The following is a 19,163-nucleotide window of genomic DNA, read 5'->3' on the forward strand; positions in this document are numbered from 1 at the left end:
CTCTGCAGAGCTCTTGGGTATATGCTATCCCATAATCCTCACAGTAGATGAAGCAACAGACTCAGAGAGGTGAACTGACTTGTTAAAAGTTAGTGTGGGTCCTAGGGGACCCCTCACACCTCCTCCCATCAAAGGTTCTGACTAACCTTTGAGCTAAATGAGTTAAATAAACACAGATGCCAGTGACCAAATGAGAAACAATGCTTTGTTAATGTAGGCAAACACCCTCTATCCTGGACTGAAGAATGTGGCTTAGTCCTGATTCAGACTGGGGATGCCTGCATGTCCTCATTGTGCATACAGAGATGGGGCTAGAAATGCAGATTAGACCCCTGGGGTTACATGGACAAAGGCTGCAGCCCCTCCCCTCACACCTAGGCATGGACAGACAAGAGGAAAATGGAGAACCTGCCAGAGCAGGCCTGTAACCAAGAAGCTGTGTGAGCCCTTTGATGTGAGGACACAAATGGAAGATAAAATAGCCTGGTCTCATTGATGAGCAGTAATCCAGCCCACGACTGAAGCAGGGCCCAGTGACTCAACCTCTGGCCAGTTAGGTTACCCATTCCTCCCTTGGGAAAGGGTGGGGAAAGTAGTGGTGGGATAGAGAAAGAGCATTTCCTCTAGCACATCTCTCTCACAGAGCCATGAGAGGGAAGGGGAACTGTCCCTTCCCGCCAGCTGCCAAGTGATGGCGCTTGGTGTTTTAGATGCTGAGGTGCGGTGCTGTGTCCGTGCCCTGTGCCTTGTGGCATGGATTCAGACAAAGACTCTGGGTCCCTCAGAGTCTAAACACTGAGGTTCCACATACTTTCCAAAAGGAAATACATTTTTTTAAAGTAACATATTTTATAAAAGTCATCCTTCGCCCTCCTTAGTCCGTTAGATACATTTGCACACACCATTTCATTTGGTGGAACTCTGTGAGAGAGGCAAAAGGAGGAAATGGGAGCTCAAAGGATAGACCTGTATTCCAGCCTGTATTTTTCTAACTACAGTGCTTGGAATCTTTCTACTACACAACTTACATCTCTCAGTAAAAGTACAGGTATAAGTGAACCAAATACCTCTGACAAAGAGTGAAAACAATCCGCTATGTAAAGGGGGAGGGGGAAAGAACTAAGCCCAGCTGAGGGCACATGGACACCTGGCAGCTGAGGCTGAGGAGGAGGGGGAGAATGGTTACAGGCTTTTACTAATTAAGGGAATTATTTTCTTGGTCCTGAACCTTCAGAAAGATGTATCTTTAGGATCTTTATATAGGGTAGAGGGACCAGCATCCTGAAAGGGGCCTGGTGTTGCCATCTTCCAGAAAATACAGGACCACTCCCCAACACCCTCTCCTCGGAGTCCCTGGGGAAAGCCATAGGCACCATGTTAAACCCTCATCTGAAGAGTGAGACTACTGAGGGCCAGAGTGACGTATGGTCAGGGATGCAGCATGAAGCCTGGAGCCCAGGACTGGAATTACATCGTCCAGGCATTACCACCAAATCACTCTGGGACTTGGACAGGTCATTTTACCTCTCTAAGCCTCTGTTTCCTCATCTATAAAATTGGGGATGATGATTCATTGGGTAGTTTCAAGGTAGAAATAAAACAACTTACATCATGCATGGGGCACATCATAGATGCCCAACAAGTATGATTTCCCTTTCCACCTCCCCCTCAGTCCGTACCCAGCACTCCGGCTGCTATACAAGTGGCCTTATGCTGGTGAGGCCCAGGAGGAGAGAATCCTAATTAGGAAGCAAATTCATTCCGGCCCTTCTCCATGACAGGTGAAAACCGAAATCCCAAAGGTGCCAAAGCAGCCTCTGGTGCTCCATCACCCACGCGTGACCACAGTTAAGTCTTCCTCAAAGGATATGCTAGAGCCAGAGGCAGAGCTGGCTGAAGATCTGCCCACTACCAAAAGCACTTCTGTGGAGTCAGAGATGCCCACTGAGAGCCTGGAAGGCCTTTCCCTGTCTCGCCGGATCTTCGTGCCACTGCCTCCCATCTGCTCCGACTCCACTGTGCATAGTGTAGAGACCCTGTCCCACCTGAGTGACACAGCTGTCCACCTCAGCCCAGAGCGCCCATCAGATGAGGACTCCAAGAGCACAGAGTCCATCTTCCTGACCCAGGTACCTGTATCCAGCTGCCCCTGCCCACTTGTTGCTATCTCCCACAGGTTCCTGTGCAGCCCTTAGGCTTGACTGCTGTGGACAGCTAGGAGCAACAAGCACATGGCAGGTCTGGAAACAAGAAGTCAGCACCCTTGGCAGAGCTTGCAAGCCTCTTCTGGGATATCTCTGGTCTGAGGCCACTGATAGGGACACCCATGGGGACAAGTCATGGTTCTGTGGCACAGACAAGATCTGGGGTCTGACTGGGGTGTGATTCCAACTAGTTTTTCAGAGGGGTTTGCTGCTGCCTGTACCTCTCTGCTTCAGGTCTCCTCACTTTTGATGCTGCCTGTGGATCCTGGGAACATAGATCAGATGCAGGTCATGCCCTTGAGGTGCTCTCAGTATAATAGGGAACAGAGACAGGAACAACTCATGCAATCAGTGCTGAGACTGAGGGAATCCTAGAGGCTAGGAGCCTGGAGGAAGGAGAGATGCCTCTGCCCCAGCCCAGGAAGGCTTCCTGGAAGAGGCTCAGCTGAGATTTACAGGCTGAGTAGGAATTAAAAAGGTGAAGATATAGCAGCAGGGCATTCTGGACAGAGGAAACAGCATGAAACAGGATAGAGGAAGGAAATTAAAATGGTACATGCAGAAACCACAAATGTTTAGTGTCAGTGCAGCAGAAGGGTGGCATGTGGCAAAGGGTAATATAAGACTAGAAGAGTTGGCAGGGCCCCCTTGAACTTTATTACTGTACCATCCCTCTCCCTGATCTCCCTGCCTCAGTCTTGCCCTCCAATCTGCTCACTGCCAGATCTTTCCAGGATGTACATCCATCCATTCATGGAGGTCTAACTCTCCATCTATTTCTTTTTCCACAGATGACTTATAGTGACATATAAATTTATACAGTATAAAAGTATCTTAAAGAAATATCTCAGAACCTTTTTGGAACAATGCAGAATATAAATAAGCATTTTAAAAGAAACAGTTTGAGAGAGTTAGATGAAAAGAAAATATGGACAGGAAAGGAAATAGTACAAGGGTAATTCTGTCACTCAAAAAGGCACATCATGCACTGCTGCTATTATAATAAAGATGTTTTGACAAAATGCAGTTCTGAGCTCCTAGCGGCCAAAGCAATACAATCAATTATGAGTCACCATGTTTTCAGAAAAAAAAAAAAAAAAAAATCTTTTTTTTTTCTGGCCTAATTGTCCTGGCTATAACCTTTAATACAATGATGAACAGAAGTGGTGAGAGCAGACTTCCTTGTCTTGTGCCTGTTCTTAAGGGGAAAGCATTCAGTCTTTCACCATTAATTATGATATTAGGTGAGGGTTTTCCATAGATGCTCTTTATCTGGTTGAGGAAGTTACTTTCTATTCCTAGTTTGAGTGTTTTTTAATCATGACAGAGTGGGCTTTTCCTATGTCTATCGAGATGATCATATGGTTTTGATATATTACATTAATTGATTTCCAGATGTTAAACCAACCTTTCATTCCTAGGATAAATCTCACTTGGTCATAGTATATAATCCCTTTTACTTGTTGAATTCAGTTTGCTAATATTTTTTGAGAATGTTTGCATTTATATTCATAAGTGATACTGCTTTGTATTTTTCCTTTCTTGTGATGTCTTTCTCTAGTTTGGATTCCAGGATAATACTAACCTCAGAGAATAAGCCTCTTTTAATTTTTGGAAGAGTTTGGGAAGTATTGGTGTTAATTCTTTTTTAAATGTTTGGTAGAATTCACCAGTGAAACCATCTGGTCCTTGGCTTTTCTTTGTGGGAAGTTTAAAAATTGCTAATTCAGCTTTTTTGCTTGTTATAGGTCACATATATGTATACACATACGTGTGTATATATAATATATACTCACAAATACACACACACACGTATATACATGATGGGGTCTCAATATATTGCCCAGGCTGTAGTGCAATGGCTGTTCACAGGTACCATCCCACTACTCATCAGGATGCGAGTTTTGACCTGCTCCATTTTCTACCTGGGCAAGTTCATCTCTCCTTAGGCAACCTGGTGGTCTCCCACTCCTGGGAGGTCACCATATTGATGCCAAACATAGTGTGGACACTCGAGCATAATGCACTACAGCCCAGAGCTCCCGAGCTCAAGGAGTCCTCCCATCTCAGCCTCCTGAGTAGCTAGGACTACAGGCATGTGCCACCCCACCTGGTGAGTAATTTTAATAAATACATCCCTACATGACATACCAATTTCTTATAAAGCCATTAGGATAGGCTAAAATCCTCCATGGTTTGCCATCAGAGTGAGGATAAAGAAAATACAAAATAAAATGCACCCTCAGCTCGGCATATAATGGTCCTTACTGATCTGGGTCCTGCTTACCACTGCAGTTACCTGTCTCTTCACTTTGTACTTAACTGTACCAATCTTTAGTTCCCCCAAAATGCACCTTGATGTTTCTTACCTCTGCATCTTTGCTCATGCTGTTCCTTGTCTGAAACAATCATTCTTTCTCATCATTTGCAGTCCACACCTCTCCCCATTGCTCCGTAGGGATGGCTCTCCTGGCTCTTCAAGACTTAGCTCAGGCTAAGGCATTCCTCCAAGGGAGCTTCTTGGCTAGGTTGGGGCTTCCTCTGGGATCACCCAAAACCACTGTATTCCCTCTGTTAAAGCATTTATCAATTGTCTATTTTTATGTCTGCCTCCTTCCATCCCAGTCTTGGTCTTACCCTTGCCCTTAACAGGGCCCAGCAGAGACCAGCACAGAGATGATGCTCCGAATGTTCATGGAATGAATGAATGAATGAATGAATGAATGAATGACAAATGAATGCGTTTTCTTCCTGGGCACAGGTGAGTGAACTGCCTTCCTCCGTCATCCATAAGGATGATTTAGAGTTGAAGGAGAAAGACCAAAAGAAACCACCAACGGCACCCAGAGAGGTGAAAGGGACTCGGAGGAAGCTCCCAACTGCCTCCCTTCCCAGCAAGTACCACGGCTATGAAGAACTGCTGACAGCCAAGCCTGATCCAGCCTTCATTGAGCCAAAGGGTATGTGAGGGCATATCCTTGCTCTAGGGCAAGAGGCCATCTCCACAACCCAGAGCAAGTCAGGGTCAAGCCAAGGCTGGCACCAAGCTGCCTTTTCCCAACTAGGGTGCTGTCCTCTGTCTAAATACCTGTCAAAGGGCTTTTAGGGTGTCCTTTGAAGCCCCACATACTGGGACCCCTGTCCTGGCTTGGGCTTTCACTGGCTTATGGGGAGCCACAGTTTATTCAGAGATTCTAGTCAGTCTCGGCCTAGCTGCTCTGGATGATAAAGTCTCTCCTCAGGAGAAGTTTGATGAATGAACACCCAGAATGGCCAGATTCTTGAGCTTTTCCCAGCCCAGGTTAAGTTCCCAAACTGAACGTCCAAAATCCTTCCTATCTGGTTGGAGGCAAAGGAGGCAGCTTCATCTCTGTGTTACTCAGTACTTCCAAAGCAACTGGCATTCAGCTGGGCTGTTCTGGGTGTCAGCCCCTGCGATATAACCCGCTGACATTAATGGGGTCACACTGGAGCCAGACTTTTCCCCCACTCTAATACTATTTACCCATTACAATCTGTGCTATTTTTCCGTTATAATATGGGACAAATACTCACTGAAGAATGATGGAACTTCAGGCACTGGAACAGATCCAGAAGAAACCTGGAAGCAGTGTTTTCTTTTGGGGACTCTCAAATCCTTTTACCTAGAGCTGCTGTGAGACTGAGGAATGAAGCAATCAGGGGAGGCATCTGGGAGGAGGAGGGGGAAGTGCCTTGACTCAGTCTTGCCTTCTTGCCCTAGGAATCCAGAAGAATGCACAAGCCCTGCAAGAAATGCTGAAGCACCCACTCCTGTGCCACTCCTCCAAGCCCAAGCTGGACACTCTTCAGAAACCCTATGTTCCCAAAAAACGGGTAAACATCCAGCTCACTGAATGTGTAAATGGCCCCTGAGTACCGCCCACAGGTACAGATGTGGCTGGCACCTTGGGACCCTCTGAGGGCCATGCTTTCCCAGCACCCCCAGATGCTCCCCAGCCTGTTGCTGTGACTGTATGAAGTTAGGCCAGGAAAGTCTGTGCATAAACCTGGGATAACACCCTCCTCCATGACCTTCTGCCAGGCCCAGAGAATCCCGATTCCACCCCCAAGGAAGACTAGAGCCCAGCTGCTGGATGACATCTTCATTCGCTTGCGGGATCCCCGGAACATTACAGAGGCTCCACTAGGTACGGCTCTGCCACGGCTGCCAGGATCCCAGATCCAGTTCACTCCTGCTGGCTAAAGGCAAAGAAAGGGCTTGTGTCAGTGCAGGAAAGGCCCTTAGAGAGCAACTGCCTACATCAGTCTCTATATGTAGATGGAGAAAAGGAGAGCCAGCATGAGGCAGGGAGTTGCCTAAAACCACACAGCATGTTAAGTTCCTGAACCAGGGCTTAAGATAGAGTCAATGCATAGGGGCAGTAGGAAGTCACTGACTTCCTACTGCCCCAAGCTGGAAAGGCCATTTTTAGCCCCTTAGCATCCTCCTGCCACGACACCCCATTTTCCAAGGGTCTCTGGACCCAATCCTCTTGCTTCCAGCTGGGTGAGAACCAGGATGAGCTTGGTGCCTCTCCTGGCTTCTTTTCCTGCAGGTGCTGTCCTGCACCGGTGGACAGAACGGCGGCTGGTGAATCACAAGCAGTACCTGGAGGCCAAGAGGCTGTTGAAGGAGTTCCAGGCACGTTACCGGCAGCTGGTGAGTGGCTCTCTGCAGACAGTGTTCAGGACTACCCCGCTCCCCCCGGCCTGCCCAGCGCTGAGTGAGAGCCAGCCCAAGTTCGGCCGCTTCCTCGAGTTCATGGATGAGTTCTGCCAGGAGCCCACAGCCAGTGACTCACAAGGCTAGGGCTGTGCATGGGGGCTGTGTGCACCACCCGGCCTGTGCCCCAGCTCTCCCCGAGGGCTCTGTGCCCTGGACCGCACCTCAAGGTTGACCAGCCGGCCACAGGCCTCAGAGCTCAGCTGGGCCCCACTCGCTGGCCACAAGGTGGCATCCCCTTGTCAGGATCTCCCCTCCTTGGCCCAGGCATGACCTGGTGCCTGGCCCAGCGGCAATAAAGAGTGGGTGCACAGGGCAATAGACCGGGTGCCATATGCATTCTTTCTTGGAACCCAGGCCACAGCAGCATTGTCATACTTCCCTCTAAAAATGGTTTTCCAGTTCAGATGCAACAGGGATACATTTGTTCTCTATTGTATGAGAAACTGACACCAAGGGGATCTTACCAAATTCCTGAACAATGGTTCCAAAAAGGGTATTTTTAAAAACCAGATCTTGTGAGTACAGCGCTAATGTGCAGGGACAGTGTCATCCTGTATATTCATTCTTTACTCAGACTCTTTCTTGGTTCCTTCATTAGGAGCATGAATGGTTGAACGTGAACATGATAGTAAATTGGAGCAAACTGTAAACTGGAGATAACTTATGCCAAAAGACATGGTTATACACCATGGAAACCCCATCCCTGCTCCTAATCTCTACTGCCATTCAGAATGCCAAAGCAAGACATCCAACATGGGGCATCTCCCAGAGCACATACAGCACCAAAAATCCACACACAGCCTAAGCTTAACCCATGTTTTTGTCTGAGATTGTTCTCCAGAGACAAGACTGACTAGAAACAGAACATCGACTTTCATGAGTTTCCTTTACTGTATTCTCAACTTGGGTCTCGCCTTAAGCAGGCAAACATACATTGAAGAATGCACTTTGGTACTGTTTAAATAACACATCAGCCCACTTGATTCCATGCCATGTCCTTGCTGACAGAAGCATCCCCAACAGGGCATGCCGTGGTCCAAGTCCTCTGTCTTTGTCAAAATGCTCTTCTGATGAGTTGGAGAGGAGGCAGCCAGCAGTGGCAGTCCACAAGGATCCAGGTACCTTCTCCAATCCTAAAGCAGACAGCAGGTTGAATAAAACCAATACACAACCTATTTTCTAGGCAGGAGGGGAAAAGGCCCTTTGGACAATATTTGTACAAAGAGTTGAAAGTAAACAGTATACCAGGCTCAAAAAAAAAAAAAATCTATTCGTTGGCATTTAAATTGTTTTCCTTTGCATAGTATCTATTTTCTCACTAGGACTTTTAAGTGCTCTGCTGGAGGCTCAGTGTTGGTAATACCATGTTTGATGCAAACTTGAACCCAATGAGGAAGAACCCCTGCTGTCATTGGTGGCACAGCTTTAGAGGGTGGTGGCCCCAACAAGGGGCAATCTGCCTACTGCTATATTAATCTGGAACCAGGGCCAACAGCTACTCTTGAACTATGGTATTTGAAGAGCGAGTTCATGGCCTACTTTACCTTATATTAAATGATAGGAAAGGAAGATGAACAAACTTTGCTTTGCCTTGGCTTCAAACTAGTTCTTAAGACACCAGAAAGGAAGAGAGGGAGTCTGCTTAAGAGTTTGAGGTTGCCTCTCACAAGATGACAGTTAAAAGTTGCCACCTTACTTAAAAGACATTAAGGAGGCATTTACTCACAAAGGAGAGAGTGTAAATTTTTTCCTTAAGAGGAAAAAACAAATACTGATAATACATAGAACAATCTGCACATCCAGTCTTGGCACTTTTTCCAATTTGACTAATCTCTAAACTGGTGACCCTTGCATTTATCTTAGTCTCTTTCCTACAATATCTTCAGAAAGCTACAGCGGGTAACAATCATGTATAAAGATGCATTTCCTAGATCATCTTCAGAAGAAAATCTCTTCAGCACTTTCCCTAGAATCTGCCCCCTGACCACCCCGTCCCAGACCTGCTTTCTCTTTTGAGAATTCATAACCAGGTATGTTTAGGTACCAGTTCAAAAGACCACTCAATGGGTTGATGAGGAAAAGTCTGGCTGAGAACAATTTAAGACCATAATGAGTTTCCAATTTTTAAAGAAAATTTGGCTAGCTGGCTTTTAATTCTTAATTAAAAACATTAAATTTAATTAAAATTATTCCAATCAAAATATATCACTTTCCAAGATTCCACATTCATCTTACTTTACTTACTTATACTATGGAGACTTTCTCTACCTGAGCATGTATTCAGGGGCTATAGGTACATTTAACTGAAAAAAATCAGGAAGAAAAAGCTATTAAAATAAAAGAGCCTCCTAAGTCATTTGGGGGTATCCTCATCATTGGTGCATGTGTCTGCGTGTGTCAAACTTTAACGATTATTTATTCAGACCCTGGAAAACTATACTATAAAATAGGGTACTGGATCACAAGTTCCTCGTTTGGTTAAAAAAAAAAAAGGTGGGGGTGGGGGGGGGCAGAGAAGAAGTTTAACTTACTTGGATGATTTCCATGCCCATTCCAGCTGTAACCTTCTATGACTGTGACCCAGCCTTTGATTCTTCTCTTTTCCCACTCTCCTACTAGATATTTCAATGAAAAGTTAGGCAGGAAAAAGGAAAGGAATCCCAAGTTGCTGGAGAGATTAGGAGGTTACTAAATTGAGGTGTGGGCCTCCCCTGGCCATGTCAGTGATCCACAACCCACCTCACTTCTTGGGGCTTAAGCTAAAAGCAGCTTCTGAAGAGATGTTAATGTCCTGTAATCACTAGAGGAGAAAATTCATTCTCCTTCCATAACATTACTTACTTAGTAAAGGAAAAGCAATGGTGCAATCAAATTCACAAATACCGATGGGGTCTCTAAAATGTAGAATGCAGCTTGCTGGGTGCTGGTCAGTTTTCTAAATGGGACCAGAAATGGCTTTCCTAAGACCATAAACGAACTCTCCAGCCACACATACATTCAGATGCATTCCATTAGACATTGAGCTCCTCAAGAGCAGGAACTGCTTTATCTCCACAGTCCAGCCCAGGGTTGGCACAAGTTTGAAGCTCAGTAAATGTTTGTTTGTCAAATAGAAAAGAAAGGCTGAGCCTTCGGTCATCAGCTGCATGAGTCAGGCACGGTAGCAGCTTCCCATTTTAGTCAGTTTGCCAGTTTGTCAGTTTGTAACCAGACAGGAATCAATTAAGAGCTTTAATCTCTTAAGGATATTTTTCCTTTAGGGAAAATGAACAAAAAAACATTTATTACCAGTGCTTCTTCCAAGCAAAAATTTAAAAATTAAATTAAAATTTAAAAAATAAGTGAAGCCACTTAGGAGTTTCCCCGGCAAGCCTCACCCAAGAAGACTTAACCTTTTTTAAAAACAGGCAATTAATTATATGAAAGGGGCCAGGGGCTGGATGCATAATCCCCTGATCTGATACCAACCCAACAGGCCCAGATGACTTCTTCCAGCAGATACAATCAACGGGTCACGAACATTTTCTCAAAGTATCTTTCCCTCTCTATGGAAAAGAGCTGACAGCCCCCTTCTAAGGGCACCACATTTCTTGGATTTCCCCTCAGACTGACCTTCACCCTCCCACCTCTCATAACTTCCCCTTTAATAAGAAAAAAGCCCAGACTGCATATATATACAAGGAACAGAGTAAGACATGGGTAATTTGTATGGTGAACTGGACTTCAATGATTCGTGAGGAATTTGTTTTGTGAAATCCTGCACCTCTTGTTCTAGCTCACAAACCCTTCCCATCGTTCTGTTTCCTTCCTTGTCCTTTTCTTTTCCCCCAAATAATCCATATCAACATATCGACTTTTAACCGACTTCACAATCATGGAAGGAGAGAGGGAGATTTTTCAGAAAGAAAAAGCATTCAGGTTTTAGTTATTAAGGATGGGAAGCATCTTAAAATACAGATAATACCTTAGTGGTTTTTCCTTCCTCTAAAGGCAACCTGATTAAAGATCAACCCTCCTCCCTCCTTAACCTAGACCACTCTACCTATATTTGAAGGACTGTTGCTCAGCAGGAAGTTTAGAAAACAACTGTCAATACCATCCTAGGCATCACTGTAGGTACAAGGTGGGAAGGCAGTAAGCTGGACCTACAGTTTGGAATATTTGCTTAACAAGAATTTGTTCTTCATTCTGCACTTGTTGCGACTGCTGTGCAATTCTTAAAATGAAAGTATTAATTTGGGGAAATATTTAAAATATATATATTTTATCTATTAAAAATATTTCTTTTTACCAAAGACAAAAATCAATTCCAACTGAAAAGTGTTTTTCAAATTACTGGAGATATAGAAAAAGATGGCAAGTGGAAAAATAAGTGTCTTTGCTCCTACCAACAAGACTAGCCTTCCAATAATATTTACTAAGATCAAAAAGGAAATGCGTGAAATGGCAGTAACTGATAAGTTTCCTCTAAGGGCATTTATAGTAAGGTCACCCTCCCTGTCTTCTGTAAACCAGAGCCAGCTCTTCTGTTTTGGGCACAAACACGCCCTTCAGCAGCCCTTGGAGGACATAAGTTGTTGGTAGGGCCTAGAACTGAAGTGGTGTGACTATAAAATCATGAGATTGATATATGTTTTTAAAACATACATCTGCACATGTGCATACACACGCACACAACACAGAATGCATACATTCAGATGAGTGATGTTCCCCACCGAAGTAGTCACCAAAGAGATTCTACCTATCTCAGTGATGACCACAATGTTTAAGACATCTCTGGAACTTCTCTTTGGGAACTGGGAACTATGAGCTGCACAAGAAAATGGCTCTGCTTTACAGCAGCACTCATTACTGCAAACCCACTTGATAAGCCACCTTCTTTCCCAGAGGCTTCAACTAGCTGCTGGCTAGTCTCAGACTTTAAATTCTCTCTCCTAACCACAAACCACCACAAAACACTGAAGATTTGCCCTGAGAAAAGGCAAATCTGAGAACACTTAAAAGGAGTTATACTTTCTGCCTTGATCAATGGGTCACTGTTCTGGACTTTGGCTTCTAGGTCTAGAAGCTGAGGACCACCTTAGGAGGAGGCTGGAATAGATAATCATTAAGGTCCCTTCCAGTTCTAGCATTTTGGGAGTCGGTGTTTCTAGTCTTTGAAGACAGTTCCAGAAATACTTTCACCAATGGCACTGGAAAAACTAAGCAGTATCCTGCTGGGGCTACTCAAAGGAGACAACATATATTGGGATATATAAGCTCTGGAAGGTCTGTTAAAATGCCAGTCACATGACTTTATAGTAACAACTCATACATACACGAGGAATGCCAGCCCATCAGAAATTCCCTAAAATCATATCTTGATCCCTATTCTCAATGAGCCCAGATGGGCAGAAGCACCAAGCACCACCAGGGATGCAAAAGACACATGGTGTCAGCTGCTAAGGAAAATAAACCCCCAAAGGTCCATGGGACTGAATTTACCAGCTGCATCCAGCTAGATACCTTGTTTCCATAGTATGGAGTTTAAGTATTGTTCCTTGCCTGACTTCAGGGTGAATTTTTAGCATTTTAGATCAACACTGCAGATAACCCTTGGCCATGTGAAAAGTAATAATGAGGCCTGATTATAGTTTGTCTCATAGGCTGAAACCCCCAGAAAAGCAGAAGGCTCTAAACTGTGGGGGATGAGGATAATGCACAGTATATGTTTATCCACCCCATCAATCTTGTTTGCATGTGGATTCTGCACTGTCAGTGTTCAATGCCCAGCCTAGCTTCCCCTAGGCTCCCCTGGCACACCCTTAGGTTGTGATCTATTTGGGAAACCTTTAGAAAATCATGGGTTATGCCACTTAGTAGCTGAGAGAAACGGAACAGCTGCGCTGCAGTTTCATCATCTAAAAATGGGCTAATGCCAGTTACATGAGAGGTCTCTCGGAAAGACTAAATTAAATAATGTCTGTAAATGTGCTCTGTCAACTATATAGCATTCACCAAATACTATTTTTTAAACAGAGAATGTAAATTAACTTTTGTAAAGGCATAAGCTTAACTGATAAAGATAGGTATTTATTTTTGGCAAGGGATGGCAGAGAGAGTAACATAACCATCTATCATTTTGGATCTGCCAAGGAACTAAATTGTTCACTTCTTTGAAAAAGATGGAATTAATTTTTATCTGCAAGGCTGATTTAAAACAATACCCTGCTGAAAGAAGCCAGGAAGTCTATCAGTTTAAGAAGGTATCCCCTCTTTACCATTACTGTGGTCATTATGCTCCTGAATGAGGCTGTTCCAAATTTCATTCCCAGTGGGTGCTGCCAGGTTTGGCCCAGAAGCCCTTAGGGATGGGTCACTCAGGCTTCTGGCCTGGGTCACAGAGAAACGGAGATGCTGTTCCCTTGGATATTGACTACAAAGGCCCTGGAACCTCTCAGAACCATATTAGACAGTGTTTTGCCATTAAAATAAAACCAAAGTGAGAACACTCAGCTCTTCAGGATAAATGATCAAGGCCTAAGACCTTTTAAAAACAGGTAACACTGTTCATTAGGTGCTACTTGGCCCCGGCCATGTTGCTGGACCGTAGGAGATACTGATCCACACTTCCTTTCCGCCGGCTCACAGTCCGCCTCTCGTTGTCAAACATGCGCTGCAACTGCAAAGCCAACTGTCGGTCCTCTTCCTCTTGCTGAAGTTTCTGCTCCATCTCTCGCAGGACTGGGTCTGTTGGGGCCAGACCCACCTCACCGCTGGTTTGTCGCAGTTTTTTAAGGGAGCCATTTTGTTCTAAGTGCTTGGTCTTGCAGTGTCTTTTTCGGCCTCGACGCAAAGAAGGAAGCGGCTCTTCACTTAGGCTCTCGACTAGAACACCATTAGTCAGATCAAAATGATTTAATGTCTTCAATTGTTTCTTTGTTTTGAGGACTCCACCCAAAACACTGTTTTGGGGTAGCATTGAATTAACTGTGGTGATTTTCATGGCTCTGCTTATGCAGGTTTTGTCTAACTTGGCATCTGGAGTTGACCCTAATCCCTCAAACTGCTCCCTCTCCAAAGAAGTCCCACTGCCTCCCCCTTTGAGTTCTGAGGAACAGCAGGTTTCCAGTGGGATCTCAGTGCTACTTTTATTATCACTGTCCTGTTCTGCTTTTGTTTGGCTAACAGAGGGGAAATAATCAAGATCAGCAGAGGTAGGTCCAGTATACTCAGAGAGGACCTGCCCACCAGACAATCTTGTATTTACAGCCACAAGCGGCTTCTCCTTGCTAGAATGGATACCTTCAGAGCCTAGTAACTCTTCCCCCATTTCAGGAGCCAGAGAGGTAAGAGTGGCTTTTGAAAGGGTCTTTTTGATCTGCCGCTCCTGAAAGATCTGTTCCCACTTTTTGAGGATCCGTGGACTGGCCTCATAAGATGTCTGCTTCTGCAGGCTTCTGTTTAGATTGCGTGGAGTTGATTTGATGATGAGGGGACTTAGCACACGGCCATCAGGGAGTCTCTTGGGAGGGGTACACGGTGAGCAGACAATGGGCTTGAAATGGTTTAGTTCTTCGGAGATGCTGTCATTGCTCTCAGGGCTGATCGAACGCTCTGGCTTATGCAGGGAAGCCAAGGATGAAAGGGAGCTGAAGGGTAGACGCTTTTCGATGGTTAAGTCAGGGGCTGAGAGGCAGCGGTTGTTTTGAGTTGACAAGAGGACACCAATGATGGGGTTGGAGGCTGGAGTCATAGTTGTGACCTGAAAGAGATTAAAAAGATTATGCATTCATACACACATACATATACATTTTCCTTCATCATTCCTTTATGATGGTGGAGGGACAGGGAAGGGGAGGACAAGAAAAGGGATGAAGGGTAAAGTGAGCCTAAGAAAGGGAGAAAATCCCTAACTTAGAAAGCATACCATTTAGCAGAAAATCCTATATACTTCAAACAGTAAGACTGAAAATCTGTAGGGGAGAAAAAACACTTATCTAAAGCTTTAAAAAAGGTTTCTTATCCAGGCATGGTGGCTTATACCTCCCAAAGTGCTGTAATCCCAGCATTTTGGGAAGCTGAGACAGGTGTATCACTTTGAGACCAGCCTGGAAAACACAGCAAGATCCCATCTCTACAAAAAAATTTAAAAATTCCCCAGGTGTGGTGGCATGTGTCTGCAGTCCCAGCTACTTGGGAGGCTGAGGTGAGAAAGGCTACTTGAGCCCAGGAATCTGAGGCTTCAGTGAGCTATGGTTGCACCACTGCACACCAGCCTAGGTGACAGAGTGAGACTCTGTCTCTTAAAAAAAAGGAAGGGGGGGATTCTCTAGTAGCCCTAATTCTACCCATCTGGCTACTAATTCAAACTTTCTTCCTTCACATCTGTTTGTGAACTTCTCCAATATAACTAGTATGCCTGAAGCTCAATCTGCTTCTTCTCTTCTGGAATAGTTTATTTCATGACCATGTGCAGAGGGGGTGATGGCGCAAGCCTCGCAAGTCCCGGAGGTCTGTGGCTGAGGTGTACCTTGGCTTTGTTGCCTGGAGCTGCTCTGACTCTGCTCTTCACTCTTTCCTGGGCTGTGTCACTACAGCTCTGACTCCTTTCCACCTTGGAGTTTAGCTTCCTAAAAAAGAATAAATAAAAAACAAGTAGTCAAAATTAGTCCATATATAGGTAAGGAAAAAGGATGACAATATCTTTGCTTTCTAAGCCACTCACCAAGAAAGAATTCCCTTGGGCAGCTACAATAGAAAATGAGTTAATTTATTAACAAAATACATTCTGAATAGAAATTCTGCCAAAAGAGAGTGCTCCAGAGAGGATATTTGGTTCAAGGTTTTGTTTCCAAACTAGACCCTGCTAAAAGGAGGCAGAACCAGTGGCTATTTTGAACATGCTTAGAGAGATGTAGAGATATTTCACTATCCTTAATAGGGTGGATACAATGTTAAATCACCTTTACAAGCAACAGATTTTTCTTTTTATTAGACCCAAACCTCTTCAATCTAAATCAAGCACAAAACAAATATTGAAGTACTTAACAAAAATGCACAGCAGTGCATTAGATCTCTATGTACAGAGTCAAAATTAAATGTAGTCTCTCCTTTAATCCATTACATTTGAGCTTTCAAAGGCCTAAATCCTAGTGATTTCAGACGTTTAAAGAACACATGATTTTTGTCTTTATGACATTGAGTTTATAACCCAAACCAAACTCCACAGTACTTGGATTCTATACTGAAGTCCACTACACTATAGCTTAGTAAGTGCCGTAAGACAGCAGTTAGTATGCAACTAAACTTCCCAAGTGTTTTCTTCTAAGAGTTTTATCATTTTGACTCTTAAGTTAGGTCTTTGGTCCATTTTGAGTTAAATTTTATAACTCAAAATGGTGTGAAGTTGGTGTCCAACTTTATCCTTTTGTATGTGGATTTAACAGTTGTCCCAGGATCATATGTGAATCTATGTTAGAATTATGTGCAGATGACTGTCACCTGTCCCAGAAACAAGTAGGGACACTTAATTTCTCACTCGCCTTTGTTTCCCTGTTCCTCAACTCTTGCCTAAATATATGTCTGTTCACCAAGCATGTATCATATACTTACTATATGTATGCCAGACACTGATGGCCATTATCCAGGCACTGAGAATACAGAGAAGAATGAGACACAGTCTAGATCTTCAAGGAATCAGAGTCCAGTGGGCAAATAAATACAATACAGTGAAAGGGCACAACAAAAAGAAGTATGCATAGGAAGCAGAAATGGCATAAAGGAAAGAGTTCCTCATAACCTGGGATGAAGTGAGATCTGGGTTGGAAAAGTCTTCCTGTAGCATGTTCATTTCAAAGGATAAACAGGAATTTGCCATATGTCAAGGTGGACATATAGTTATGCAGATAATCTCAAACAAATTATTTCTTCAAATGATTCGATTTAGCTTTGGAATGGAATGCATCATATCTACTCTTTTGTAGCAAAAGACTTGTTCTCAGAGTTTTACAATGCCAGCATTAGCTTGGAGAAAACTTGTAAAGGAGGTAAGGTACCTTCCCCCACGGTGCCTCTCTTCTCCCTACATCTCTAGTAAGTAGAGTGGGTAGCACGTCCTACCCACTCATAAGGGCTTCTATTCCAGTATTTCTGTGTTATTCCTCCCATTCGAAACCCTCCCATCCTATGTCTTATGGCCACATAGTGTTAATAGGAGAAAGAGGTGGCCAGCCTGTATCACATGCTTGCACTTTACCAAGAAATTCAACATTTAACCCAAATGAAAGATGTGAAAGTTGTACTATCTAGTGGGAAATACATTTTGGAGCAAGTAGAAAATTTCAACATCCCCCTATAAAAGCAGCTGTGTAAAAGTCAGCTTGATTGGTAGTTTACTATTAAAAATATTGATATTCATTTGCATCCCTAGAAGTCACAGAAACTGTCAGTGGTGTAAGCCACCCAGAAGTATACTGTATAGCAGATTAAAATGCTGTGGTAAATAATATATACCTTGGGTTAGAAAAAAGGGATGTAAAGTTGAGAGAGACAGCATTGTTACTTCAAATATATCAATTGTTTGGTGTGATTCCATTGGCAAAACAAGCAGACACCAAGAGGAAAAGATTTTCTGATCAACCTGAGAAAGACTTTTGTAACTTTCAATAGAGCAGTTCACTGATAGTTGCCTGGGAAGACACTGAGCTCCATGCCGTTAGAGGTATTCAAACTGAGGCTGGATCTAGACCTTAAGTTCCAAATATTACATAATTAAGAAATAACTTACTTTTTAAAAACAGGCTATAAATCCATTTTGTCAGGTGTAAAACAGTCAAATTGAAAGTCACTGTTTTCAAGCCTACGTTATCAGATACACAAATGACAACTACCTGTAGCTGGGGAGAACGTCTTCACATGCCCCATAAACTCCATTTTGGCAAAAGAAAAGGCCCAGGGAGGAAACACACTTGCAGTGACCAAGCACGCAATGAAGAAAAAAAAAAATTCTGACAATCTAAAATGTTTTTGGTAAACTTTAGTATAGCTGAAATTGTCATTACCTCTCCCATTCATATTTGATCAACAGACTTTTTACTGGGCACCAACTCTTTGCAAAGCATTAGAGACAGATTGATCAAAAGACAACCTTCACTGAAAGGAGCGTCTAGCCACTGAAGTCCACCACTCTATAGCATAAGTGCTGTAAGAGATCAGTTATTACACAACTGAACTCCTCAAGTGTTTTCTTCTAAGAGTTTTATAGTTTAAGCACTTACATTTAGGTCTCTGATCCATCTGGAGTTCATTTTTGTATGTGGTATGAGGTTGGGGCCCAACTTCATTCTTTTGCATGTAGATACCCAGTTATACCAGCACCATATGTAAAGTGGCTGTTCTTTCCCCACTGAATGGTCTTGGCACCCTTGTTGGAAATCAGTTGACCATGGATGTATGGGTTTATTTCTGGACTCTCAACTCTATTCCATGGATTTACATGTCTGCCCTTATTCCAGTACCACATTGTTTTGATTGCTATACTTTGCAGTAAGTTTTGAAATCAGGAGTTGAGTCTTCCACCTTTGTTCTTTTTTTTTTTTTCAAGATTGTTTTAACTATTTGGGATCCTCTGAAAATTCATATATGTGTTTTGGTATGTTTGTCCATTTCTGCAAAGAAAACCATTGGAATTTTAATAGGTGTTACACTAAATCTGTAAAACGACTTAAAGAGTATTGCCATCTTAACAATATTATGTCTTCTAATCCATAAGCACAGGAAGTCTTTTGCTTAGATCTTCTTTCTTTCAGCAACGTTTTGTAGTTTTCAGCATACAAGTCATGCACTAGTGCGGTTAAATTTATTCATAAGTATTCTATTTTTTGATGCTATTGTAAACTGAATTGTTTTCATAGTTACCTTTTTGGGTTGTTCACTGCTAGTGTATAGAAATGCAACCGATTTTTGTGTGGTGAGCTTATATCTTGCAACTTTGCTAAAATTTGTCTATTAGCTTTAACAATTATTTCATGGATTCTTTAGGATTTTTTGTGAATAAAATGTCATGTGTAAACAGAAATAGTCTTACTTCTTCCTTTGCTATCTGGATGCCTTTTATTTCTCTTGCCCAATTTTTCAGGCTAGAATTTCCAGTACAATGTTGAACAAAAGGCAACAGTAGACATCATTTATCTTGTTCCTGCTACTGGGAGGAAAGTTTTCTCTTTCACCAC

General features: G+C 43.4%; 2 protein-coding genes across 4 annotated transcripts in view; one reads left to right on the plus strand and one right to left on the minus strand.

Moving 5' to 3' along the window:
- Positions 1–9,256, plus strand: part of XRRA1 (X-ray radiation resistance associated 1) — a 107,210-nt gene extending 97,954 nt beyond the window's left edge. For both annotated transcript variants that reach the window (XM_030828758.1, XM_003254711.4), the window contains 5 exons: positions 1,782–2,129; positions 4,966–5,164; positions 5,947–6,059; positions 6,268–6,373; positions 6,782–9,256. In XM_030828758.1, coding sequence (XP_030684618.1) covers positions 1,782–2,129; positions 4,966–5,164; positions 5,947–6,059; positions 6,268–6,373; positions 6,782–7,035 — 1,020 coding nt within the window. In that variant the 3' untranslated portion in view covers positions 7,036–9,256. The remainder of the gene's footprint in view (positions 1–1,781; positions 2,130–4,965; positions 5,165–5,946; positions 6,060–6,267; positions 6,374–6,781) is intronic.
- RNF169 (ring finger protein 169) overlaps positions 6,359–19,163 on the minus strand; it is a 96,363-nt gene continuing 83,558 nt past the window's right edge. The window contains exons 5-7 of one of the 2 annotated variants that reach the window (XR_004033568.1): positions 15,464–15,563; positions 13,212–14,695; positions 6,359–6,425 (exon numbers count right to left, since the gene is read on the minus strand). Coding sequence is in view for 1 of the 2 variants with exons in the window: in XM_030828759.1 (XP_030684619.1) it covers positions 13,511–14,695; positions 15,464–15,563 (1,285 nt within the window). In the remaining variant the exon portion in view is untranslated. Of the gene's footprint in view, positions 6,426–7,821; positions 14,696–15,463; positions 15,564–19,163 lie in introns of those variants that run through there. The other variant, XM_030828759.1, reaches the window with a different exon arrangement.

Source organism: Nomascus leucogenys, chromosome 15 (genome assembly GCF_006542625.1).
Source record: "Nomascus leucogenys isolate Asia chromosome 15, Asia_NLE_v1, whole genome shotgun sequence".
Classification (NCBI taxonomy): Eukaryota; Metazoa; Chordata; class Mammalia; order Primates; family Hylobatidae; genus Nomascus; species Nomascus leucogenys.